The following is a 26717-nucleotide window of genomic DNA, read 5'->3' as shown; positions in this document are numbered from 1 at the left end:
TGATAACACAAGAAATAATCAAGATTTAGTTCTGCATTTTAAATAATTGCTGGAGGTATTTGAAACCGAGAAACAATTCAATCACGGAATGGATGGGGTTAGGAATCGAGGCCTTGATCTTTCTGGGAACTGTGGGGCTGCTAAGGTTGCAGCCAGTGGGAGGGTGATATCAAGGAAGGTGGTCTATTGATGTACATTTTTTATTTACAGTCAATGGAAAAATTAAGGACTTGCTGCACACCACATAATGTACATTCTCACCCAACAAAGTGAATGATTGTGACTGATGGTCTTTCCTTTGTGAAATTCGCTTTCCCTGGGATAATGACCTGTCTGCAATATCTGGCTGCAAAGCTTTTCATTGTGCCTTGGTACACTTGACAGTAAATTAAACTATCTGCAGACTATGCAATAACCGAGGCTTACAGATGTGAAAAGCACTGAGAAGTTTCTTAAAGATGATAATTTGAACTGGAAGCAGTAGATAAGTGCTGAAGCTTCAAAGAGTTGTACAAAGATATCTGCTCAGAGATAGACACAAAGTGCTGGTGTACCTCAGCAGGTCAGGCAGCATCTCTGGAGAAAAAGCATGGGTGATGTTTCGAGTGGAGACCCATCTTCAGACTTTCTAGGCAGTCTGAAGAAGGGTCCCGACCCGAAACAGCACCCAACCTTTTTCTCCAGAGATGCTGCCTGTACCGCTGAGATACTCTAGCACTTTGTGTCTATCTTCGGCATAAAACAGCATCTGCAGTTCCTTTCAACACAAAGATATCTGCTTGTTGTTGCAAGACTGATAGTTTCAGCACTATGGTTTGCTGTCAAAGGCTATTTTTGCAGGTTAATATTTGCCTGGTAATTCATCTAATCACACCAAAGCAGTAATAACCAAGATTAGAAGAGCAATGGATATGGGGGCTAGGTTTTGGTGGTAGGGTGTCCGGATGCAAGGTCTCAGATGCCGAACTGATTGTTCATCCTGCTGAGAGCATCAGAGATAGTATCCAGTTCATTGCGAAGTTCCTTCACCAGATTAGTGATGCTCTTGGTGTCTTTCAGAACATCCACCGTCTGCGTGTAGGGGTTGTATCTCACACTGAATGGACGCTTGATGGTCTTTGCAAATTCCCTTCAAGAACAAAGTTGATAAATTAAGTTAAAGAGTGCCAATGTAAAGACTTCCTACAATTTCTACACAGTCCAGAGGGTCCCAGGATTCAACCCCGGCCTTCAGTGATCCTGACTGTAAATATATAGTTACTTGGAGCCCACATTCAATATGGTTTTAGAGATACAGGGCGGAATCAGGCCCTTCAGCCCACCGAGTCCGCGCTGATCCGTAATCCCAGTATACAAACACTATCCTATACCCTAGGGACAATTAAATTTTTTACCAAAGCCAATTAACCTACAAACCTGTAAGTCTTTGGAGTGTGGGAGGAAACTGGAGCACCCGGAGAAAAGCCTCGCGGGTCACAGGGAGAACGTTCAAACTCCATACAGCCAGCACCCATCATCAGGATTGAATCCGGGTCTCTGGAGCTGTAAGGAAGCAACTCTACCACTGCGTCACTGTGCCGCCCCGATCATCAACCATTAACTCATCCGTGTAAGATTATCTATTTGAATTGTAGTTGAGATAAGCCATGATACACCATGACCAATATTGCCTATGGTAGATTGGCTGTAGTGGTTCACACACGAGGAGTAACCAGTTGAATAAGGTAGCAGAAAGCCTATAACAGTCAGTCTGTTCCCGAGAAATGAACAGCAAAGGGAGATGAATTTCAACAGATATTCACATGAACTTTCCTGTGGAATCTGTGGTTAATTTTCCTTTTTCTTTTGTTAACCAGAGCCAGTTGTGCCATGAATTCACACAATTAATACAAATGTGTTGTTACAGATGGAGACTATTTGTCTAATTATGCCTGTGCCAGTTGAGAGAGAACAGGCCAACTAATCCCACCTTCTGGACCATGCCAGGCCCTATAGGTCACTGCTGTTCAAGTACATATCCAGGTACATTTTAAATGTGGTGAAGGTGCCTGCTTCTCCTGCCCTGCTACGCAGCAAGTTCCAGATCCCAACCAACCACTTGGTGAAATCCTTTTCTTTCATTTCTCCACTAAGCCTATTACCAATTATTGTCAATCTGTTTCTCCTACTTTTTGACCCTTTTTCCGAAGAGAAACAGACTCCATTTCCTCTCTCTAGCCCACTCACAATTATAAACAGTCCTCAACCTCTATTTCAAAGAAAATAATCTCAGCAAATCCAATCCTTTCAACTAAAATGGTCTGGGCCTGACAACTTACGTATCAATCTTCTCCACACCCACATCTACCTTGCAATATGATGGCCAGAACTCTATGCAGTACTAAAACTGGTCTGACTATTGTGTAAGAAGGAACTGCAGATGCTTGTTTTAACCGATGTCTGAAGAAGGGTCTTGACCCGAAAGTCACCCATTCCTTCTCTCCAGAGATGCTAACTGTCCTGCTGGGTTACTCCAGCTTTTTGTGTCTATCTCTGGTTTGACTATTGTTGTATATAGTTATTAAATAACCTCCTAGCTTTCACATTCTGTCTCCTCAGCTGATGAAGAAATGCATATGTTAAGCCTTTTTATCCATCTTATTAATCTGCCTTGCCACCTATATGGAGTTATCCATAGTTTCCCTGTTTCTCAGTAACGCTCCAGTTATTGTATAATCCTTGTCTTGTTGTCACACCAACCCTCTCCCTACCCGCAACCACACTGAATGCATTACCTTACACTTCTCTGGACTGAATTCCATTTATTGACGGACGATCAACTGAACTGACCATTCCTATCCTCCTTCAAATTGCAACTTTCTTCCTCCCTGTCAACCACACAATCATTTTTTTGTATAATCTGCAAACTCCTTTATCACACCCCCTCCATTGTCATCTAATTTTTAATATACACCACAAACACCATGGGCCTGAATAGAGTCCTATGTTTAATTCACTGCATAGTCCTCACTCCCCTTACCCCAAGTCCCCTGTCTACTCACCTCATCTTTTCTTTTGCATCCTCAAAACTTTCTGAAACAAAATAAACATCTTGAAATGTGGTGATGAGACACTCCTGTTTGCAAGTGACTTTCGGGTCGAAAGGCTTCACCTTGGCATTTCCCGACAGCGAGTACTGTAACGTAATAGAATGCACAGATCAGTGGTCTTCAACAGAGAGGTAGAAACAAGGAACTGCAAATGCTGGTTTACCCCAAATGCTGGTTTACCCCAAAAAAGACACAAAGTGCTGGAGTAACTCAGTGAGTCAGGCAGCGGATATGTTTTGGGTCAGGATCCTTCTACAGATTGTTTCAGGTTCTCCATGGATGCTGCCTGAACTGTTGAGTTACTCCAGCACTTTCTGTCTTTTCTTTAAAAGAGAGCTTTGCAACTTCAGTACTCCTGTTTGGGTAATGCGTAAAAGAATGGTTAAAAAAAAATGCAGATCACCACCAACTCTAAACATGAGGTCAATTCAGATGCAACACTTTGAAGATGTCAGGGTGGGAGGTGGTGGAGTGACCAAAGGAAGTGAAGAGTTTCATAGTTCTTGGGTTTTGTTAAATAATAGTTTATCATAATGAAATGAGCACTAATGAGGAATAGATGTAAAAATAGAAATAGACCCGAATACTTGCAATGGTGAGAATGAGGGCTGGAGATCAGAGAAAGGTGCAATGGTGGGATTAAGGGTTGGAGGATCTGCAGGTGATAATATCCTGATACACAGGATAATTCCAGATAAAACACCTTGCAGAGGAAAACAATGATACAGGGAAAGTATCCTTCCATCACATTTTGATGCTAATTGTGCAGGTCCATGTGCAGATTCCAGCCTCAGAATAACTCTCACCTTCAGCTCACTGACAGAGGACAGCAGACCTGCCCCATACACTCTCAGCAGGCCATCCTGTTTACACAGTCCAAACTCCACAGTGAAGAAGTAACACTATAAAATAAATCAACAGCGAAAAGGATAATTAAAATTCAGCTAACCCACATCTGCCCCCCCTCTCCCCTCCCCCTCCCTCCCCTCCCTCCCCTCCCTCCCTCTCCCCCCCCCCCTCTCTCACCACCCTCTTACCCCCTACCCCTCCCCCCCTGTGTGTTTTTGGGGGGTGGTTAGTGTGTGTGACGCCGCAGGCCCCCTCCACCCCCGCAACCGCACGTTGAGGGGACGGGACCTAACGGGTCCAGCCTTGGTCTAGTACCAATTAAAACCTGCTTGCAATGTTGCTGTGACTTACAGTGGCTAGTTTCTGAACTGCTTCATCAGAGGCTCCCAGAGAGGCCAAGCCAATCTCCTGAGAAAACTGGGCAAAACTTGGCTCAGCCAGAAGGGGAACATGTCCCATCAGCTCATGGCATGTGTCACTGAAAGCAAAAATACACAATACTTCCCAATGAGAGAATAAAAAAGATGCTGTGACCTAAAACTATGGCATTATCTATACAAGGGGTGAACAAAATACCAAACTGTACATGTTTCAATTAAAATCCAATTAAAGACATAATTTGGACCGCAACATTGCAATATCACAATACTTTGAGGATAAAAACGCAATGTAATATTTATCAATATATATTTTCATGGAGGAAGCTTTTGGCTTTGTCCTGTGAGGTCAACATCCTTACTAAGACATGTTTATGTCAGGCTGTGAAGCTGGAGATTTATCACAGTCATTGAGTTTTCAGCATGGAACTGTGCTCTTCAGCCCATCATATTCATGCCAGCCCTTTTGCCCATCTACACTCATTGTGTATTTTGTAATGTCTAATTAGTACAATGGGATTGGTCTGTGTGTCTGCAACTTGGTGTTCTGGGTGACATTCATTCACCCATACAGACATGGCAAATGCAATGCCAGCATCTATTTCAAGAGGGCTAGAATACAAAAACAGGGCTGTAATGCTGAGGCTCTATAAGGCACTGGTCAGGCCGCATTTGAAGTATTGTGAGCAATTTTGGGCACCATATCTGAGGAAGGATGTGCTGGCCCTAGAGAGGGTCCAGAGGAGGTTTACAAGAATGATCACAGGAATGAGTGGGTTAACTTATGAACGTTTGACAACACTGGGCCTGTACTTGCTGGATGGTGAAAGGCTTGGATAGAGTAGATGTGGAGAGGATTTTTCCACTAGTGGGAGGGTCTAGGACTAGAGGTCATTGCCTCAGTATTAAAGAACATTCCTTTAGGAAGGAGATCAGAAGGAATTTCTTTAGTCAGAGGGTAGTCAATCTGTGGAATTCTTTGCAACAGAAGGCTGTGGAGGCCGTCAATGGATATTTTTAAGGCAGAGATAGATTCTTGATTAGTACGGGTGTCAGGGGTTATGGGGAGAAGGCAGGAGAATGGAGTCTATGAGGGAGAAATAGATCTGCCATTCAATCATGGTAGACTTGATGGGCCGAATAGCCTAATTCTACTCCTTTCACTTATGAGCTTAAGAAAAAACTCTTCTCAATTCCTTCTAAATGTAAATCGTGCTCTGCATTTTAAATCCATCTTCATTGAGAATTCACGGTCCTGAACAACTGCCATAGTATTTACATTGGAACTCATTGGAATACATTTGACTTTAAATATTAATCAGTTTACCTAAGGCATGTAAGCAACAGTCTGCAAGGGCATTAGATACATCTGTTACATTGCCAACACCATTAGTGTCGAATAACTTATCAGGTTTCCCACCTGAATCTTATAAGGTATTCCTTCCTGAGTCCCATTATACATCTTCTACTAATGAAATTAAGAACAGTTGTCACTTAGGCTGTAATACAAACTATATTTAAGTGTTGGGGCTCACTCTTAAATCTTGGCAGAGGTATTAAAGAGCCTTTATTTGCAGCAGTGGTCTCTGACTTTTATTAAGTTAAATAAATGTGTTGCTCCACATAAACATCTCATGCTGTCTTACTGGGCTGCTCTGCCGTACCCACTGTTCAATATCACACTGGACTGCAGCAAATGAAACACTCACGGTTCAGGTGTGTACAGAGGGTCTGAACTGTGCCTCACATATTGAGTACAATGAAAGACTCGGAAAGCCAGACCTGCCAGGAAGTCCCGGGGAGACAGGTATCCAGCCACTGGTCGGATAGTGAACCCAGACAGTTCTAAAAGGTAAGTGCAAAGAGTTACGGCATAAGCGAAATAAGTAATTTAAGTTCACATTTATTGTCACATGCACCAATTAATGTACAGTGATATTTAAGTTACCAAGTAAATTGAGCAATTAAATGAATGTCATCAATGGACATGAACACAGGATTGATTACTCAATGTTGGTATGCAGCGTTTCAACCAACAAGTTTATCCCTTTTAAGTCAATTAACCTAATCTCACACCACCTCACCCAACACTCTTTTCTTTCTAGAATGTCTCAAATAAGGTCCACTGCAGTTGCCTTTCCAGGTTATTTCACTGTACAATAAAAGCATCTAACTCTCTTTTTCACCACCAAATTCCTTGTGTTCCCTACACTTGAACTTTCACAATATAAACAATGTTCCTGGAACAATGTTGTCAACTTCAGTCATCATTTTAGAAATGGAAGATCGCTATAAAGTCTGGATTGGGAAAGGATAATTCCTCCCATCAGTACTATTCCATTCAGAACTCGGCCAGGACATTCAGTCACTTGTTCGTCATACAACTTTATCTCTTTTAATCCTTGTTTTTCGTCCTTTTTTCATTTCTCATCATAACATATATTTTACGTCAGCAAACCAGTTTCTCGCCCGTTAAATATCGTAAATGATTCCAAACTAATGGTAGCAGAGAGAATGCACAGAGGCTTTTTCCTAAGGAATCCAGAACTAGAGGGCATAGGTTCAAGGTGAGAGGGGCAATAGGAACCTGAGGGGCAGCTTTTTCATACAGAAGGTTGTGGGGTTATGGAACGAACTGGCAGATGAAGTATTTGAGGTAGGTACAATAACAATTTTAAAAGACATTTGGATATGTAAATGGATAGGAAAACTTTGGAGGAATATGGACCAGCATGGGCAAATGGAACTAGTTTAGATGGGGCATTTTGGTCGGCATGGACGAGTTCATAAATGCATTCGTCATAGAAGCAGAATTAGGCCATTTGGCCCATTGAGTCGACTCCAAAAATGGTTGATCAATCTTTCTCTCGCAACCTAATTCTCCTGCCTTCGCCTCATAATCTTTGACACCCTTAATAAGCAAGAATCTGTCAATCACTGCTTTAAACATACCCTATGACTTGGCTGCCTGTGGCAATGAATTTCACAGATTCACTGTCCTCTGACTAAAGAGATTCCTCCTCATCTCTTTTCTAAAGGTACGTCCTTCTATTTTGAGGTCCTGGCCTCTCCCACTAGTGAAAACATCCTCTCCACATGCATTCAATCCAGGCCTTCCAGAGTTGGACTGAAGGGCCTGTTTCTGTGCTGACTCATTTGCAGTTATACTCTCGAAACCTTTTCTGTATCTGATAATTTCAGGTCTTGACCTTGTTAATGGTTAGTCTCCACAAACTGGTGGAACACATAGGTTTCACAGAGAAAGTAATTAATTTGGGATCATTTCATACATATGTGATGAATATAATATAAATATCATCCATCCGTCCTAGTAAATACCCTCACTCCAGTTATTGCCCGGTTGAATTATAATGGATGCTGAGGAATAACATGCCTCTGTATTAGGATACTTAAAGGAAATGTGACCGGTGTTCCCCAGAACTGCAGTATTTCTTTGTATTTATTTTTTTGTATATTGGAATTTCCAATACGGGTGTTCAAGTCCTGGGGAACAGTGTACGGTTTCCAAAGTACCTATTCATAGTTCCCACACTGAGCCTCTGTGTTAGAAACTGGATTGAATCATGTGGTCTCATGTTTATGTGCTCCACATGATTCAAAAACATGTACTCCATGCATTTGAGAAAATTATCCATGGGAGGCCCAATATTAGATATTAGACTTTAGAAATACAGCGTGGAAACAGCCTCCCTCAGCCCACCGAGTCCTCTCTGACCAGTGATCATCCTGTACTCTAGCACTATCCTACACATTAGGGACAATTTACAATTTACAGAAGCCAATTAACCAACAAGCATGTAGGTGTTTGGAGTATGGGAGGAGACTAGAGCACCTGGTCTAAACCCAAGCAGTCACAGGGAGAACGTACAAACTCCGTACACAAGGTACCCATAGTCAGGATCGAACCCGGGACTCGGGTGCACCACTGCACCACAGTGCCACCCAGAGATGATCTTTGGGAATTTTGGTTCAGGTTCATGTACATATATCCTGATGTTGGCATGGCCACTCACACTTACAGCCGTCAAAATACTGTCAGCCTGCTTTAGCGTTAGTAAATGAATCTGACTGAGCCATGGAGTCCAACACTTAGGATAGATCCATTTTAAGTGATATATTTACTTGCCAGGATGATTATCTCCCAAACCACCACCAACTGAAATCCCGCCTTCACTGTGAAAATACACTTTATTTTGCGTTTTCAAACACCATGTAATATGCAAACTGTTGAGTCAGCAAAATTGTGTGTTGAATGAGCTCCTGGGATGGTGTGCTCACAGTAGGAAACCAGAATCTATTAGCCGACAAGAATTATTCAATGAATTCATGGAATTAATGGAATCGCTGGCCAGGCAGATTCCACTGATAAGTACATTATAGTTGTTCCAAGAAAAATTTACAAAATGAATCTGAACCATTCTATTAATTTCTTAGTCCATTTATGGTTTGGATAATTAAATCAACCCATTTGTTTATATTTGACCTCCTTACTCCATTGTTCAATTTTAAAAGACTAGACAGGGCATGACTGTATCAGCTCACATAACCAATAGTCCCTAGGTCACATCATGAAAAGATTAGATATTGTATATAGGCACGGTCCTGATTGTAATTGATAATTGATTACAAAGCAGAGAAAATATCTAACATAGGCATCAAAATGCAGTCTGAAGAAGGGTTCCGACCTGACATATCTCCCATCCATTATTATTATTATTATATCACCTGTCCATTTCCACCACAGATGCTGCCTGACCCACCGAGTTCCTCCAGTACTTAGTGATTTGCTCAAGTTTCCAGCATCTGCAGTTCCTTATGTCCCAAAATATAACCTATTTTAGCATCAAACCTGGAGGAGACTCATGATGTCAAATCAGGTACTGTGATTCATAGTATCAAATCAGAGAATGTGTAACTTGCAACCACAAGGGGTAATGTGTGGCCCTAGCCCCATACAGCAAGGGTAAAGCATATGACAGGCAACTTCAGAGCACGATACTAGATGCTATTGATCATTATTTACTGACACCATGAGATGCTTTACCAGTTGTACAATGACACAGCAGTTATTACATCAGAAAGTAAAATCAAATTCATGATTTTCCACAGTATAATGATTTCTGCAACTCACCCTTAAGGAACTTTGAGACGTCTTCCAACTGAGGGATATTGTCCTCCCTGTAGCCGCAATATTTTGTTAGCAGAGGCAGGTTCTTGAGATATTCTCTGCAGGCGTGGGTTGGATACAGCTTAGTCAACTCTCGGAAAACGGTGCCCCAGGTCTTTACTTCTTCCTCAGTAAATTCTATCCGTGGAATGGGATCGCCACTGAGGAAGGTCACAATTAATTTTAGATGGCCTTGCATACCAGCTGTGAGTGGTCACTACAGCATCTCAGTCCATTTCACACCAACATCCTATTGTGTAATAGTTATTTGTGACGTTGTGCTCAGTCAGGGATATTTACTCTTGTGGGAAAGAAATGCTTTTCCATCAATTCTCATGGTGCCAATATCAACATTTCCTATCAACAACAGTCTGCCTTGGAAGTTTTTAACTCACAACAAAATATTGGAGCATATGATCAAGAATTGATTTTTTAAAAAGCTAGGTTTTAAGGGACATCATAAAGGAGTGAATTTCAGATCTTAGGCTTTGACAGCTGATGACACAGTTGCCACTGTTGGAGCAAACTATGGAAGCACAAATGGACGGAACTGGAGGATCACATATATCTTGTAAGGTTGTGTGGTTAGTGGTGTTTGCAGAGAAGGTGAGGAATGAGACAAGGATGTATCTGATAACAACTATGACCATTACCATAGATGTATTGTTTCATAATGAATTGTTGGAGATCAGTGAGAGGTGAGTTTACCTGCACAAGAATCACACCCATCCCACCAAAACTGGCATTACTCCACTTAAAACAAACTTTTAAAAGTTATGTTTTGTTTAAACTTTGAATTACTCCTTTTATTTTTCTATAACAAACATAAATTTTATAATGTTCTAATCGCATCTCATGAATGTTCCTCTCACCGCAACTTGGTGCAAATGACAGCTTCCATTCCCGAGAACCAGATCTACAAATGAGACATCTCTACCTTAAAGTCAGCCCTCCATACAATTTGCCTGCCAACTTTTGATTACAATTCCCCTGGGCCAGATACCTTCTTGTCCCACTGAAAAAGTGCAGCATTTGTAAATTGTTCTATACTGACAGTGGTTTCTTGAAATGGAATGAGTTTGAATCACGTCTCAAAATTCCTCATCCTGAATGTAAATTCACCAGCCACCCATCACATCCCTTGAGCTCAGGCTTTCCCACAGTAACTTCCCCAGACTGAGGAATGTAGCATAATGGGAGTGAAGATAATGTCACCAAACATGTTGCTACAGTTGGGCAGCACAGTGGCAAAACTGTTAGAGCCGCTGCCCACAGTGTGAGAGACCCGGATTCGATCCCGACCTAGGGTGTTGTTTGTGTGAAGGTTGGAACCATGTGGATTTTTCCCGGGTGCACTGCTTTCTTCCCACATCCTAAAGAAGTGCAGGTTTGTAGGTTAAGTGGCCTCTATAAATTGCCCCTAGTGTGGAGGAAGTGGATGAGAATGTGGGATAACATAGAATTAATGTGAACGGGTGATCAATAGTCAGCGTGGACTCGGTGGAAGGACCTGCTTCCATTCTGTATCTCTAAACTAAACTAAACTAAAAAAAATTATAACATAAAATAATGCTCTTACAACTGGTATAGGATGGTATTTCAGGATTATAAACTGTGCACTTACTGCTTGTAGTCCATGGCCAGATCAGCAAAGTATTTTCTCCTCTTTCGATATACATTGTCTTTGAATCCCTTTTGAAGTCAGAATAAAGAAATGGAGGAAGTATTCAGTCATTCTCGCAATCATTGAAACATTGAAGATAGACACAAAATGCTAATGCATAGCTATGCCTTGGATTTGGAAGAAGTGTGAGAAGTCGAAGGCGAAGTTGTTAAGGGTAAGGACCAGCTCTGTTAGGCAGAGGAGAGTATTAGTAGATGGAAAATGGCCGGTTCTGCGGTTGAGGAAGAAACGGAGGGCTTTAAGACCTTCCTGATTGGGGATGGAGGTGTAGAGTGACAGGAGGTGAGGAGTGGAGGCCTAGACTATGGAAGTCATTGAAGATTTTATAAAAACAACCCCCCCCCCCCCCCTTACCGTTTTAACATTGAACATTAACAATATAAGCATTGAAGAGTGACAGTAATCATGAAAAGAAATTCTAAATTATATCACATAGTTTACTCAGATGTGTTTCACCTCAGCTAGCCATTCTAGGTGATGGGTGGCACAGTGGTGCTGCCTCACAGCACCAGAGACCCAAATTCGATCTTGACCTCGGGTGCTGTCTGTGTGGAGTTTGCACATTCTCCCTGTGGCAATGCAGATTTCCTCCGGGTGCTCCGGTTTCCTCTCACATCCTAAAGACGTACGGGTTTGTAGGTTAATTGGCCTCTGTAAATTGCCCTTAGTATGTGGGAAGTGGGAAAGTGGGATAACATTGAACTATTGTGAATGGGTGATCAATGGTGGTGTGGATTCGATGGGTCTAAGCCCTGTTTCCATGCTGTATCTCTGAACTGAAACTAAACATTCGATGAATTAATTGCAATGTGCCACTCAGACCCAGAAGTTCCATAGCCAATCACTGGGGCAATGTATATCTGTACCATTGTGCCCAGTAATAAAATGAACCTGTTGCTCACTTTTAGTCTTCACACAGTGACCATCCTCAACCACGCCTCTGATGCAAATGGATTTCAGGGAATAGGTAACTGGGTCAAGTCTGACCCTCCTTATTGCAACTCACACATAATGGGTGGCGTTGCAAGAGCTACAGTTAGCCTGCCAGCAATCACAGTTCTCAAGTAGGGAGATCAGGCAAAAGGAAAATGAAGGTACACAAAAAAGCTGGAGAAACTCAGCGGGTGCAGCAGCATCTATGGAGCGAAGGAAAAAGGCAACGTTTCGGGCCGAAACACTTCTTGAGAAAAGGAAAATGAATGCTGTGTATAAAAAAGTCCAATGATGGAGTGGTCACGGTGGCACAGCGGTAGAGTTGCTGCCTTACAGCAAAATGCAGCGCCAGAGACCCGGGTTCGATCCCGACTACGGGTGCTGTCTGTATGGAGTTTGTACGTTCTCCCCGTGATCTGCGTGGGTTTTCTCCGAGATCTTCGGGTTCCTCCCACACTCCAAAGACATACAGGTTTGTAGGTTAATTGGCTTGGTAAAAATGTAAAATTGTCCAAGTTGGCGATATGCAGAGTACTGCCCTGACGACCACAAAATTCAGAAGGTTCAGAATGAAGTCTGCCTCTGATGTCACTACACTGATGTATTCACTGAATCATCCCAGAATAGGTGACACAGGCAGCTTCCCCGTGAATGCGAGAGTCCATCTCTGAATAAAGTTTATTCCAGCTCTGGCCCTCGTACACACAATGGCCATTTGACGGCTTGCTGCCGCCAAATATCCATGTATCATTAATTTCTTTAAATCAGAAAAAATTGAAAATGGGCTTAAGCAGTGCTCTATCTGTGGAGAAAATAATGTCGATAGGCTGATCATTCCTTGCTGTTGGTGTCTATGATAGATAATCATCCTACAAGCTGCTTAAGCTGTTTGAGGGTCTGACCACCTAATTTAATTAATACCGGTAGGTTGAATTTGTCACCTGTGGCCGGGGCTCTGGAACTCCGACCTGGCCAGAGCCGACAGATCCATTCCCATGGCCAACTTCCAAGGCCAATTTTGCAGGCCAGTATCTTGGCCCCCTGAGGTCATGACCTCTGTTGGTCTGACAAAACGGATAATGCAGCAAGGCTGTGGAACCAAGGGTGCCAGAAAATTGGCGGTAGACCTGTATTAGTTATATCAATGTCTAACTGTCATAGACGCGAATCAGTGGTCAACTAAAAAAATGATTTAAAGTGACTATCGTGGCAATGTGTCATTTTAAAAAGTCAGCAATTAAAGGTGAAGAAGTTCAAGAGGAAGAGGCAGAGAGCAAGCACGTGTGATCTCAGCAAAATGAGAAACCAGTTCCATACCGGGTGATCTGCATCCAGGTCGGAGCCGTACATCAACACCCGGTTTGCACATTTATCTAGATCTGATATCTTCTTTGGAAACCACGTAGATTCCATATCTGTACAGAGAGGTGGATAATTAAATTAAAAAGCGAGTCCTCCATACATATCAGCACAGGGAAATGCTAAAATAAAAACAGCAAATCTTCACCATTCACACAGTATTACAGTCAGAAGCAACATTTACACTGAATAATAGTATTTGGGATCCTGTGATGAATCTATAGCCTTGTTGGGAATTAATTTGTAGAAGCAAACATTGTAGATGTTGATCTGAATGCAGAAACGCCAATCACAGCAGATTAGAAAATAAGGAGGATTTTCTCTGAGCTTTGATAATTATAACTGAAAATTGATTTACACATTAATTAAAAAGCAAATAGTAAGATGCAATCCAAGCCCAGTAATGATATATCAATGTAAAGAGAAATAATGAGATCTATGTATCATTTTCATGGGACTAACAAAGTAAACACAACTGATATTGCACACCTGAATCAGAACAAAGATCATTACACACAGAATAATCTATAAATGTGTAAAGAACATCACTAAGAATACTTAAGTCAATACTACTTATACTGAAACGTAGACAAGCATATGAAAGATAAGTAATATTCTAAATTTCTAAAGAGAAAGGTACAGATCTTTCGGTCGGATAATATATTTCAATATTTATAAAAGAAAGGCATCAAGATTACAGAAGGATAATACTTCACTTTTACATTGAGAAACTTGCTTACTATAGAGTAGTAACAGTATATTTACAAAGGGGCAGACGCATCTCGACAGGTATCACCCCATGATTATATACAGATAGCTATGACAAATAGATCATGCAATTCTGTATATAAAGTAATCCACATTCATTAAAATCACACATTGCAGATAGATATAAAAAAACATATGTAAAGGAAAAGGCAAATATTGCAAACTGATATTCTCCATTTAGAAGGCAGACAATACATGGCTAATATTTATTTATTAAAAAAGGCAACAGTTTATATTCTATATCAATAAGAGAAACCACATACAGCAGATAAATAATATTCCATTTCCATAGAGACTGATAGAAATAAGTAATAAACTGTACTTAAATAGAGACACACAGAGATTGGAGACAAGTCATATTCTGTACTTATATAACAAAAGACAAAGATGCATAGAAAAGAACAGCACAGAAACAGGCTCTCTCGGCCCACCTCCATTGTGATGCCTATCTCCTCTAATCCTATTTGCCTGTATTAGACCATATCCCTCTGTCCTTTTCCTCTGCAAATATGTACCCAAACACATTTTAAACACTGTAATTCCATCTTCACTGGCAGCTCATTCCAGATACTCACCACTTTGTGTGAAAACCTCCCTCTCAAAATTACCCCCCCCCACCTTAAACCTATAGCTAATTTTTGACCCCCCTGCCCTATGAAACAGATTGTAACTATCTATCCTCTCCTTGTGCTCACCATTTTATAACCTTCTACAAGGTCACCCTTAACCGCCTAAATTCTAATGAGAATAAACCTAGCCTATCCAATCTCTTTTCATAACTGCAACCTTCCATTCCAGGCAATATCCTGCTGAATCTATTCTGCACCTACCACCACATCGTCCCTGTGTGTTGTAGCCAGAACCATTCACAATATTCTTGTATATAGTGTAGTATATCCAATGTTTTGTACACCTGTAAAATGACATCCTAACTCTTACACGTATTACCTCGGTCTATGAAGGCATGCATACCCAATGGAAAAACCTTTCATCTTCTTCCACTACACATAAATTACATTTATAAACCCTGACATCCTTGCCCATTCCATCTCCAAATTTTTAGGTGAATATATATTGTATCATTTATTGTATCATTTGCTTTACCAATTGTTGACACCTGATGCCTTAATGTTTAAGCAATGTTCAAGATTTTAATATAATGGGCTACTCTAAGGTTATTTATTATCTTTTTTCTCTACTATTTGACATTCATAATTTCACATAGAAACATTACTGTCATATTTGAATTTAAAATGCAACAATTACATGATCATAGACACAAAATGCTGGAGTAACTCAGCGGATCAGGCAGCATCTCCGAAGAGAAGGAATGTGTGATGTTTCAGGTCTTTCAGCCCTTTTTCAGACTCATATCTCTCGACCTGACGTCTCGACCCGAAACGTCACCCATTCCATCTCTCCAGAGATGCTGCCTGACCCGCTGAGTTACTCCAGCATTTTGTGTCTGTCTTAGGTGTAAACCAGCATCTGCAGTTCTTTGCTACACAATTACTTATGATCATCTGATAAGTGCCTAAAGTATACAAGATAAAGGGTAATATATCCATAGCTGTTCCATGGAGAATTGCAAACTACAATGCTTGCATCAATGCATTCAAGACTTCCATGCCTAATCAGTGCAGCATTTAAGCAGTGAAACATGATAGAGATAAGATGCTGGCATGTCTGATCATCAGATGCTGTCTGACTGAACTCAGAAGGGGTGTGGGGGGGGGGGGGGGGGGGGGGGGCTATGTTAATTACTGAGCCATGTCTTAGATACACTTCATGTCTGAGGCCCCTCAGCTCCACACCAGATATATTCAACATGTTTAGAGCAGCCACATTCATTTGCACCTAGTCACCAAATCCTAGTGAAAAGATTAGTTTATCCAGGTCTTTTTCTCATTTTTGTTTATTTAAAAAAAAACATTTTCATTCACATTTATGTTTTAATTAACAGCAATTTAAAGTATTTTATATGTTTAAATTATCTAAATTAATTTATGGAAACAAAAAACTGCAGATGCTGGTTTACAAATAAAAGACACAAAGTGCTGGAGTTACGGGCCTGTCCCACTTAGGTGATTTTTCAGCAGACTGCCGGCGACTGTCAAGTTGCCGACTGTCACCTGAAAAACCGGCAACTGGAACAGCGACTGTCAGAGTGGAATACACACAACACATCACTTCCTTCACCAGCCCATTATGCAGGCGGGCGACAGGGCAAGCGGGTGGAGCGCTGTCTAAAAAATTCACACGGTACAAAGCCAAGGTGAAACAGACACACACCTCGATGAACAGGAAGGTTGGCGCTGTGAAAAGACGCCTACAGCACAGTGTACGGTAAGTCCTTTAAAAGAGGGGGGGAGGGCGGGAGAAGGAGTGGAGACAACCTTTAAGGTCAGAGATACACGGCTGTGAAGCTCGGCGGACATTTAACATTACCGGTCGGTTATGCTTGGTTCTGAAAACTACTGCTTACCTTTTTTTCCCAATGAGCCAATGAAATTCATCGATCAGCACCGGCTACAACCTACGAGAACCTCTGAGAACCTTCGACCTCCTGGCAACCCGTTAGGACCTCTTGGCGACCCACCTACGGCTCGAGAATTCTCGCTACTCTCCATGGTGGCTTCATTCTCGTCGCCGCTAATTTTTCAACATGTTGAAAAATTCACGGCGACCATAATGAGGCCGCAACTAGTTCCCAGAATGCAGGAACTCCTCACGACCATGAAGGCGACTCCCCGGCAACCACCCGCGAACATGTGGCGACCATGTGGTGACTGCATAGTCTCCTGCAGTCGCCTAAAAAGTCACCTAAGTGGGACAGGCCCATAACTCAGCAGCTCAGGCAGCATCCCGAGAGAACATGGATAGATGACGCTTTGGGTCGGGACCCTTCAGCTGAAATCAATTTAACTCTTTCTGATCATTAGAGATATTTTAAAGCAGCAGAAGTGATTTGACGCCACATTGTCAAGAGTCGCAGGTCAGTGTGAGGGATGGGGACACTGGGTGCATCTTTGGAAAATGTCACCTACTCAGTCCATTCATAGGATGGCTGCAGAATCAAAGCCCCCATGTAGTTAGCCACCTGGCCACTAAAGGCTAATGCATCCTCAGGGCAAGCACATGGGTTGGGAATGATAAGTGGGGGAATGATTTGGTCCATTATTGTTGAAAATCTACTTGCTCTGCAGAATCCGGTCTGTCTTATTTGTTTATCTTACCATTTAATTCAATAGTTTTGTACACACTTGTTTGAACACAGCATATATACCATGAGTAGGGTTAGAATAAATTTGTATATCTATGTGACAAAGGACCTAATTACTTTACCTCTTTTAACTTAAAGATGTTCTGGAATTATAATACTGCATCTAAGGGAATTCTATTCTACGGATTTTATATTTAGAAACATTGCTCACTCTGGAGTGATTTCTGACACATTTCTTTGGGAAAATAATGCACTGTTTCACATTCAGAGCCGCAGAATCACTGGCACATCATGGCACACCCACAGATTTACCGTAATATATTTTGCAACATACATTTTTTTAATAATGCAATGAGCCATTTCCAGTGATACAGATTAACTTGTTAAGATTAAAGGCAACATGTTTCCTGATAGAAAATGATATTTATATTGGCATGGACTGATGTACCTACAATGATGCTCAAGCACTTAAGTTCATATAGATAGACCAGTGATAATGATGGACGTATTATCATAACAATTATCTAGGTCCTCTTCCACACACTGGCACATCATCAATGAAAACACATTTACGACATTGAACTGGCTTCAACCTTACCATCTCCCTCAGCAGATGAGTTGTCAGGTGAGTTGAGAGTGACGATGTTGACGTGACTTTTCAGAATCTGGATGACTTCATTGAGTTGTTCACGGTCACTGTCACAGTCTAGAAAAATCTCAAACTCAGAGTTCCGCAGCTTGGACTTTCGAGACTCAATGTGAACCAGGTTTATGCGTTTCTCCTGGAAGATGAGAAAATCCAATGCATGAAACCACAAGGTTTAAATGGGAAAAGCTCAAATTATATTGCATGGCAGACTGCATTTTGATCTCACAAATGTTTTTTTAGTTGAGAGATAAAGCCTGTGGAAACAGGCTCTTCGGCCCACTGAGTCCTCGCTGACCATCGATCAACCTTTCCTCAGACTGTTTACTCGACGCGAAACATCGCCTATCCATGTTCTCCAGAGATGCTGCCTGACCCACTGAGTTACCCCAGCACTTTGTGATCTTTTTAAGAGAGCTATCTACAACAAGCATTAACTATTAATTGAAATAAAAAATGGAAATACTGAAAATACTCAATAGGTCAGTCAGCATATTTGGAGTCCGAAACAGAATTAACATTTCCGGTTAATGATCTATGTGCAACGTGATGTTTTCATTCTTACGTTTACTGCTTTTAGGATAGTAACATTTAAGAGGCTTTTAGACAGGCACGTGGGTATGCAGGGAATGAAGGGAAGTGGATCATGTGCAGGCAGAGGAGATTACTTTATCTTGGGCATTGTAGGCTGAAGAGTCTGCTGTACTTTTCTATATTCTAAGTTCTTGTTTTCCAGCATTTTATGTTTTAGTTTCAGATTTCTAGTAATTCACTGGGCTTCACTTTGACCAGTTATTAATTCTTTACTAAACACACTTCAGGCTTTGTAAACGGTTATCAACATTAGCTCATGCACTTTTGCACAGGGAAGAATAGATAGGTGGAATTAATTGTCAACAGAGTTGTATGATGTAAGAGAAAGTTTTCAAAATTTAGGGAGCATTAGCAGAATGAAAGCCAGATTTAAGATGCACCTTCTAATTATTCCAATTTAAGACAGTTTACAGTTTAGGTTAAAGAAACAACATGGAGACAGACCCTTCGGCCCACTGAGTCCGCACCAACCAGCGATCACCCCGTACACTAGCACTACCCTACACACTAGGGACAATTTCCAATCTTTACTGAAGCCAATTAACCAACAAACCTCTATGTCTTTGGAGTGTGGAAGGAAACTGGAGCACCTGAAGAAAACCCACGAGGTCATTGTGAGAATGTACAAACAGCACCTGTAAGCAGGATTGAACCCAGATCTCTGGCGCTGTCCCACTTGGGGATTTTTTCGACGACTGCCGACATCATTGACTGACGTATCAGATCACCGAAGAATTTGTGGCGTGATGCGGCGTGACGATGTTTGACGCGGTGTTTTTTCAAGTGTCGCAACATTTTTTTGTCACTGCTGGATATTGAAATGTTCAAAATCTTTTGGCGACACTGATATGACGCCGGCAGTCACCGAAAAAAATCGCCAAATGGGACAGGCCCTTAAGGTAGCAACTGTGACATAGCAGTTAGTGCAACTGTGTCATTAATCCAGCAGCCCCAGTTCGATTCTGCTCTCTGCTGCTGACTAAATGGCTCACATTTTGCCTCTGCTACGTTAATTGTTCAATATAAATTATCCCTAGTGTAGGTGGTTGTTAGGAGAATTTAGTTTAGTTTAGTTTAGAGAGACAGCGTAGAAACAGACCCTTCAGCCCACCGAGTCCACGTTGACCTTTAGGAGTGTGGGAGGCCTGTTTCTATCACTAGGGACAATTTACAATTTTATGGAAGCCTATTAACTTACAAACCCACATGTCTATCGAGTGTGGGAGGATACCGGAGCACCCTGGGGAAATCCAGGCGGTTTCAGGGAGAATGTACCAACTACCTAGATAACACCTATAGTCAGGATCAAAAGTTGCTGTAAGGCAGCAACTCTACCGCTGCGCCACTGTGCTGCCCTTAGGTCATGGGAATATTTTTTAATACAATGTTGGGAATAAGCTTGAACGTGATAAAAGGAATGCATGGTGCTAGCCCACAGTTTGCTTCAAACTGCTTGAGGTGATGTTACCTGGAAGAGTCGCAGTGCCTTTGCCAGTCCCCCGACCTCATTTTTCAGAGAGAAGACTACAGCCACTCTTCCCCGTTCCACAGACATATTGCAATTCTCCTTATTCTCCTTGTTCTCTTCGATTTTGCAGAAATTGGATTTGTTGATCTGCGGGATAGTAAAATACAACAATAATGACAAAAGAGTGACAGGCACAGTCCTGAGCGATTATGCTATAAAATTGTCAACCGGTAACAAATCTGGCACACCAAAACTGGATATGATCAACAAATGCATCGAATCTCATGCATTTACAGATAGCAGTCATTTGACACTGTGATATGGAAAGGTTAGAGGGGCCATTGCACAAGGCTTTCTGTATTCAACTGGATAGTTAAAAGTGGAACCAACACAATTCTACTCAGCCGCATAGTGAAGGTGAGGCTTTGGAGATAACATTGTTGATTATACTAAAAGTTGCAGACTTGTCTAGAAAATGAGGAGTTATGGTACACAACAGGACCTACTATTATTGTTTTTTCATTAGTGCTATATCAAAATTGTGTTTACGTGGATCACAAGCATGTGCTTATCATATGTAAATTGGCAAGTTGTGAACAATACAGAGAGGATGTCTGTAAAATGAAGGAATGCTTTGTGGATGAGATCCCTGCTATGATGTGCAGGTGCCATGATGGTGATAGTATTGATGTGTCCTCTGCTTGTCAACCACACTCACTGAAACCCAATGTTGGAACATCAGGCAATGTTTCCCAAAATGTTTACAAATATTGGTTAAAGTGGCTCATCCTCAATGGAAGACTATCTGCCTGTGCTTTCAGACAGCTACTGTTCACTAAGGTGAAGGGTATACTTGGAAAATATGGGCTAGGGAAATAAAAATGAGAACCTTCAATCTCCTTGCCCATATTGGTTGACCATGTGTTACCTGCAACGCTAAAGGACATGCAGGGCAAATTGAGGTGGGGGTGGAGTTAGTTATTACATATTGGTGTGTACGTCTGTAAATGTTAATTTTCTAAACACCTGTTTTTGCTTTTTTTATTATGGGGTATTGTGTGTTGATTGATGATTTAAAAAAATGAATTTAATCCATTTTAGAATCAGGCTGTAACATAACAAAATGTGGAAAAAGTGAAGGGCTCTGAATACTTTCTAAATGCACTGTATTTGCCTACTTACATAACATATCTATATCCCCAGGTAGTCTCTAGAAACATAGAAAATAGGTGCAGGAGGAGGCCATTCGGCCCTTCGAGCCAGCACCGCCATTCATTGTGATAATGGCTGATCGTCCCCCATCAATAACCCGGGCCTGCCTTCTCCCCATATCCCTTGACTCCACTAGCCCCTAGAGCTCCAGTGATTTGGCTCCACTGCCCTCTGTGGCAGGGAATTCCACAAATTCACAACTCTCTGGGTGAAAAAGATTTTTCTCACCTCAGTCTTAAATGACCTCCCCTTTATTCGAAGACTGTGGCCCCTGGTTCTGGACTCGCCCAACATTGGGAACATTTTTCCTGCATCTAGCTTGTCTAGTCCTTTTATAATTTTATATGTTTCTATAAGATTCCTCCTCATCCTTCTAAACTCCAGTCTTGAAAACTTACTTCCCTTACTAACATCAGCAACCATGCCTTAATCTAAGTAATTTGACTGGCCAATAGGGTGTAATCTTTCTTCTGGTGGGCAAGATGTAAAAAGGATTGGATGTAATAAAATTTTGGATTATTTATAAATTGTAAAAAGTTAAAGTACATCTAGAGTCTTTGATACATTTTGCCCATCAGAAAAAAAATCATTTATATCCAGTATTTCTTATGCTGGCCGAACTTCTCTCCGCTCCAGTGTCACTTCCAACGCTAGGAGTTCTTATTAGGAGTTCTTGTTGCTATCTGTATAGTACATCCTTCATGAACTGCAAGTGGCGCTAGTTATACTTCCCCTTAGCCGCTTAGTCACAGTAATATTTTTATGCCACAGATTGCTGCAACCCGTAAGCTGATAACCTTCCAGCGAGGCAACCCGGGTATTCCTGACCTGAGTGAACACAGCCGGTAACTGTAAACGATGTACACGTTAAATCAGGTTGAAGGAGTCTTCGCTTAACTCATGGACTGACCAATAAAGGTACATTGCTGTGTATGAATGCAATTCAAATCAGGTGCATACATGGAAGGTAATCGATGAATTGAATCCATTTTAGAATCAGGCTGTAACATAACAAAATGTGGAAAAAGTGAAGGGCTCTGAATACTTTCTAAATGCACTGTATTTGCCTACTTACATAACATATCTATATCCCCAGGTAGTCTCTGTCTTAGAAACATAGAAAATAGGTGCAGGAGGAGGCCATTCGGCCCTTCGAGCCAGCACGGCCATTCATTGTGATAATGGCTGATCGTCCCCCATCAATAACCCGGGCCTGCCTTCTCCCCATATCCCTTGACTCCAGAGCTCCAGTGATTTGGCTCCACTGCCCTCTGTGGCAGGGAATTCCACAAATTCACAACTCTCTGGGTGAAAAAGATTTTTCTCACCTCAGTCTTAAGGGCTGGATTAAGAGAGGGGAAAAAAGTAGAAAAAGAGAAAGGTGTTTATAAGAGAAAAAATTTGTATTTTAAAACATTCCGCTATTAATGTCCAAAAGAGTGAAACTCTGCACTGGTAATGGTTGACTTACTGAACTGGACACACTGATTCATAGCAACGATCATAATGTATCGTTAATGTATCAGTACAGTGCTTTTGTGAACCGGTTACAGGGCGCTCGTTCTACCCACGACGATCGATGGAGCCAACATCTCGGGCCCATCGCCGCTGGACCATATGGGCAGATAAAAGCGAACCCCTCTCATCTCACGGTTAGTTCCACAGCACACGGAAACACTATATATTTGCACAATTATATCCAAGAAGATCAGATTCCCTTCACTTTTTGTTTAATCCATTAGACGCTTCTTGGATGCACGATCTTTGTGAATTCGCTGGATGAGATGAATCCTCCAATTTTTTTCCCAATCATAATTATATCTTCGTGCAAAATTCATCCTACAATCCTACTTAATTTGACAAGAGTTTAATGCAGGTCGGCTATGAATAGCTGGCTTTAGTTAATGCGCAATAAACAGGGCTCTGGTCATTGGATTAAACAATTGCATCTCCCTCTGGCACAGCTGAGAAGCTGCAGCGGTCGGAGGTGGAAGCTGGATGTGAGTTTGGGATGTCAACAGTTAATAATATCAAGATGTTGCCTCTTCACCAATTTGATGCTCGCTCAATTCCCAACCCTTTATGTGTAGAAAGGAACTGCAAATCCTGGTATATATCGAATATAGACACAGAGTGCTGCAGTAACTCAGCGGGTCAGACCGCATCTCTGCAGAAAAAGGATAGGTGACGTTTCGGGTCGGGACCCTTCCTCAGAAATCTTCTTCAGAGTCTAAAGAAGGGTCCCGACCCGAAACGTCACCCATCCTTTTTCTTCCAAGATGCTGTCTGACCCGCTGAGTCACACCGGCACTTTGAGTCTATCCTAATTATTTAATGTATGTTTAGCAAAGCGAAACGCTGCTGTAAATAATCCATGTTCAATCTCCAGAGTGTAGATTTAAAAATCACAGCCTGTCACCAAGTAACCAAACGGTGCGGAAGAACGAGGTGACCTTCACATAAGCAGTGATACCGATGGTGACCTGCACAAAGCTCTCCGCTAAGCGCAAATCTAATACTTTAAATCCAGTAGAATCGCGGTGGCAACGGGCCAGAGACAGGGGACCCGCGATTGCTCCAAATTTGGACGAATTTCTGGCGAATCCATGACCACTGGACTACCGATCTTTTCGATAAGTACAACTGTGTTAACAATGTGGTAGTTACCGTTATGCGATTTTGCATGGGTATCTCGTACCTTTATCTAATTTCTCTAAAAGTCAGATACACCAGGAACTAACTGCAGGTACTGGTGCACAAAAAAGACACAAATGCTGAAGTAACTTTGCGGGTCACGCATAAATCTGAAGAAAGGTCTTGACCCGAAACGTCGCCTATTCGCGTGTAGGAAGGAACTGCAGATGCTGATTTATACCGAATATGGAAACAAAATGCTGGAGTAACTCAGCGGATCAGGCAGCATCTCTGGAGAAAAGGAATATGTGACGTTTCGGGTCTGAAGAAGGGTTCCGACCCGAGATGTCACCTGTCCCTTTCGTCTAGAGATGATGTTGCCTGACCCGCTGCGTTCCTCCAGTATTTTGTCTATCGTCGCCTATTCATATTCTTCAGAGATGTTGCCTGACCCACTGAGTTACTCCAGCACTCTGTGTCTCGTTTTCCTCTAAAACTCGCTCCTGGCGGAGCGTGCGTGGGCGAGTTACACAGTCGCAATATTTCAAGACCATCGCGACCCAAATAAATTCCCCAAAGCCCGGACATTCTCAGGTGTGCGATCAAGTAAATGAGACCGGGTTGGATGGTACTCAGATGTAACGGAGAATGAGCAGGATGTCAGGACACAGTCCAGCGGGACAGAGGGGAGACTGTTCCAATAGTGAACATAACCGTTGGTTGTCTACAATCCTGGCCAACCGCCGCACCTGCCTTGGGACTGGTGAATCCTGAATACTTATTCTCAAGGTTATCAGATTCGGATAATTTCAATAACTACAATTTTACATTAAACTCTTCCCCATTTAACACCAGCTTCCTAACTTTTCCCATTTAATTTCCATCTAAACGCATTAATTCAGATGCCTCTACGCGGCTTCCAAAGTATCTCACCTATGTGTTGCTATTCCGGGCGTATTTTAGAATTAACACTAAACATCTAACCCGTACGTGTCCAGTTATCTCCCCGCTCCTTCATCTCTCCGCACTCAACAACTGGTCAGCATTCCCTCGGGTTCTTCACCCTTCGTCTCTGGGCGACCCAATTTCATATTGTTCTGCGCTCCCTCTGGCCCTTCTCCCTTCCGCTGCGGACTAGCCCATTTCTCCTAGGACACATCCCTTCTTCGGCTTGTCTAGAGCCGGCAAGTCTTTGCCCATCACATGGAAGGGATGGAGAACAGCCTCTGCAAAGCACACTCACGCTTTATCTATCTTGACAAACATTCCCCCCCAAAATAGTTCAAAATTGTCCTCCATTCAAATAATGGGATTGTGTTGCAGAAAGCATCTGACGCATTCATTTGACGAAGGGACCAACGACGCCACTCACCTCGTTATTGAGATGTTTCTCGTCCAGACTGGTGTTTATGGATTCGAAGGATCGCCCTCTCCTGGGTCCCTCGTTCTTGAAGGAGTACATGTCGCAGAAGCCCGGGTTGCTTTGTGCTTTGTGTCTGTCCCTAAGACCCGCTCCTGCCCGGTGCCTGGGTTCCTGTCTCTCTGACCCTGGCTGCGCCCACTGTGCTCCTCTGTGCGGGACTGTACCCTGCACTCCGTTACCACTGGCACTCTTCCCCACTCTGCTGCCTGCCACCTTCTCCTCTCCTCTCCGCTTCTGCGCGCTGCTATTTATACCTGGCTGGGGAACCGGCACCGCGCCGTCCCATCCCTCCATCTCCCCTTAATCTCCAAGGAAAGAGCAAACAATGAAACAGGAAGAATCGCGTCATTCACACACAATACCTCCCGCCATCTCAGACCCAGGAGCGATGGGCTTCAAGGGCGTGCGCAATTAATATCCTGTACACATCATCTTTTCTGTTGAATGTACAACCCGGGGTCAAAATAAACTCTCGTTGCCAGATGACGTTAGAGCTCAATAAAAAAAGCCGGAAAACAAACAACGGATCAGTGTCACTTCTTGCAATGAAAGGGAGAGACGGGTGGAAGTGGAGAGAGAGTGCAGTATAAGGGTTCAGACTCCAACGTCACCCATTCCTATTCTCCAGAGATGTTGAGCCTGATCCGCTGAGTTATTCCAGCACTTTGTGTCTATCTTCAGTGCAACCCACAGCAACTAAACCGGTGTCAGGGAACTCAAAACCAGCATGTCGACGCGAAGAGTAAAACGGTTAGCTCAGACCACGTTAACTTCCATTGGTGGTATGTTAATGATATGTTATCGATGACAAGAATCAATTCGCAGAGACGTTTTCGCAGACGACTATTCCCATGAAGTGAGCGCAGACAAAGTAACTCGCTGCTCTACAATTTCCTGGGCTCTGTGGTTAGACACAGAGTGCTGGAGTAACTCTGTGGGTCAGGCAGCATCTCTGGAGAAGATGAAGTCCTTCAGTCTGGACAATTGAAGAGGTGTCCCGACCCGAAACGTCACCTATCATTTTACAGAGATGCTGCCTGCCCCGCTGAGGCAGTTCCTTGTTTCTACTCGGAGCACTGTGGTCAATAGACAATAGGTGCAGGAGCAGGCCATTTGGCCCTTTGAGCCAGCACCGCCATTCAATGTGATCATGGCTGATCATCCCCAATCAGTACCCCAATAGCTATTGCCCTCCTCCCATCAGTCTGAAGAAGGGTTTCGGCCCGAAACGTTGCCTATTTCCTTCGCTCCATGCTGCTGCGCCCGCTGA

The 26717-nt window shown here is 42.5% G+C and overlaps 1 protein-coding gene across 1 annotated transcript; it reads right to left on the bottom strand.

Moving 5' to 3' along the window:
- Positions 1–673: 673 nt before the first annotated feature.
- On the bottom strand, positions 674–25656 carry tph1 (tryptophan hydroxylase 1). Its single transcript, XM_033039119.1, has 11 exons — positions 25397–25656; positions 20179–20325; positions 18069–18252; positions 13438–13535; positions 11128–11195; positions 9468–9664; positions 6025–6160; positions 4290–4416; positions 3896–3991; positions 3042–3175; positions 674–1129 (listed from the first exon to the last, which is right to left on the bottom strand). Exons 1-11 carry the CDS (start codon positions 25484–25486, stop codon positions 955–957), a joined length of 1452 nt encoding a protein of 483 aa, XP_032895010.1. The 5' UTR covers positions 25487–25656; the 3' UTR covers positions 674–954.
- Positions 25657–26717: the final 1061 nt, after the last annotated feature.

This window comes from Amblyraja radiata, chromosome 20 (genome assembly GCF_010909765.2).
Source record: "Amblyraja radiata isolate CabotCenter1 chromosome 20, sAmbRad1.1.pri, whole genome shotgun sequence".
Taxonomy (NCBI): Eukaryota; Metazoa; Chordata; class Chondrichthyes; order Rajiformes; family Rajidae; genus Amblyraja; species Amblyraja radiata.
This window is presented reverse-complemented; position numbering and strand designations above follow the sequence as displayed.

What these genes read in the sequence shown, in the direction of transcription:
- tph1 (XM_033039119.1), bottom strand. Translation starts at nt 25,486, where the DNA reads ATGTACTCCTTCAAGAACGAGGGACCCAGGAGAGGGCGATCCTTCGAA. An exon ending in AGAAACATCTCAATAACGAG is followed by an intron (nt 20,326 to 25,396) that starts GTGAGTGGCGTC and finishes ACTATCCCGCAG; the next exon opens with ATCAACAAATCCAATTTCTG. An exon ending in CTGGCCATGGACTACAAGCA is followed by an intron (nt 9,665 to 11,127) that starts GTAAGTGCACAG and finishes GACCTTCCTCAG; the next exon opens with TGGCGATCCCATTCCACGGA.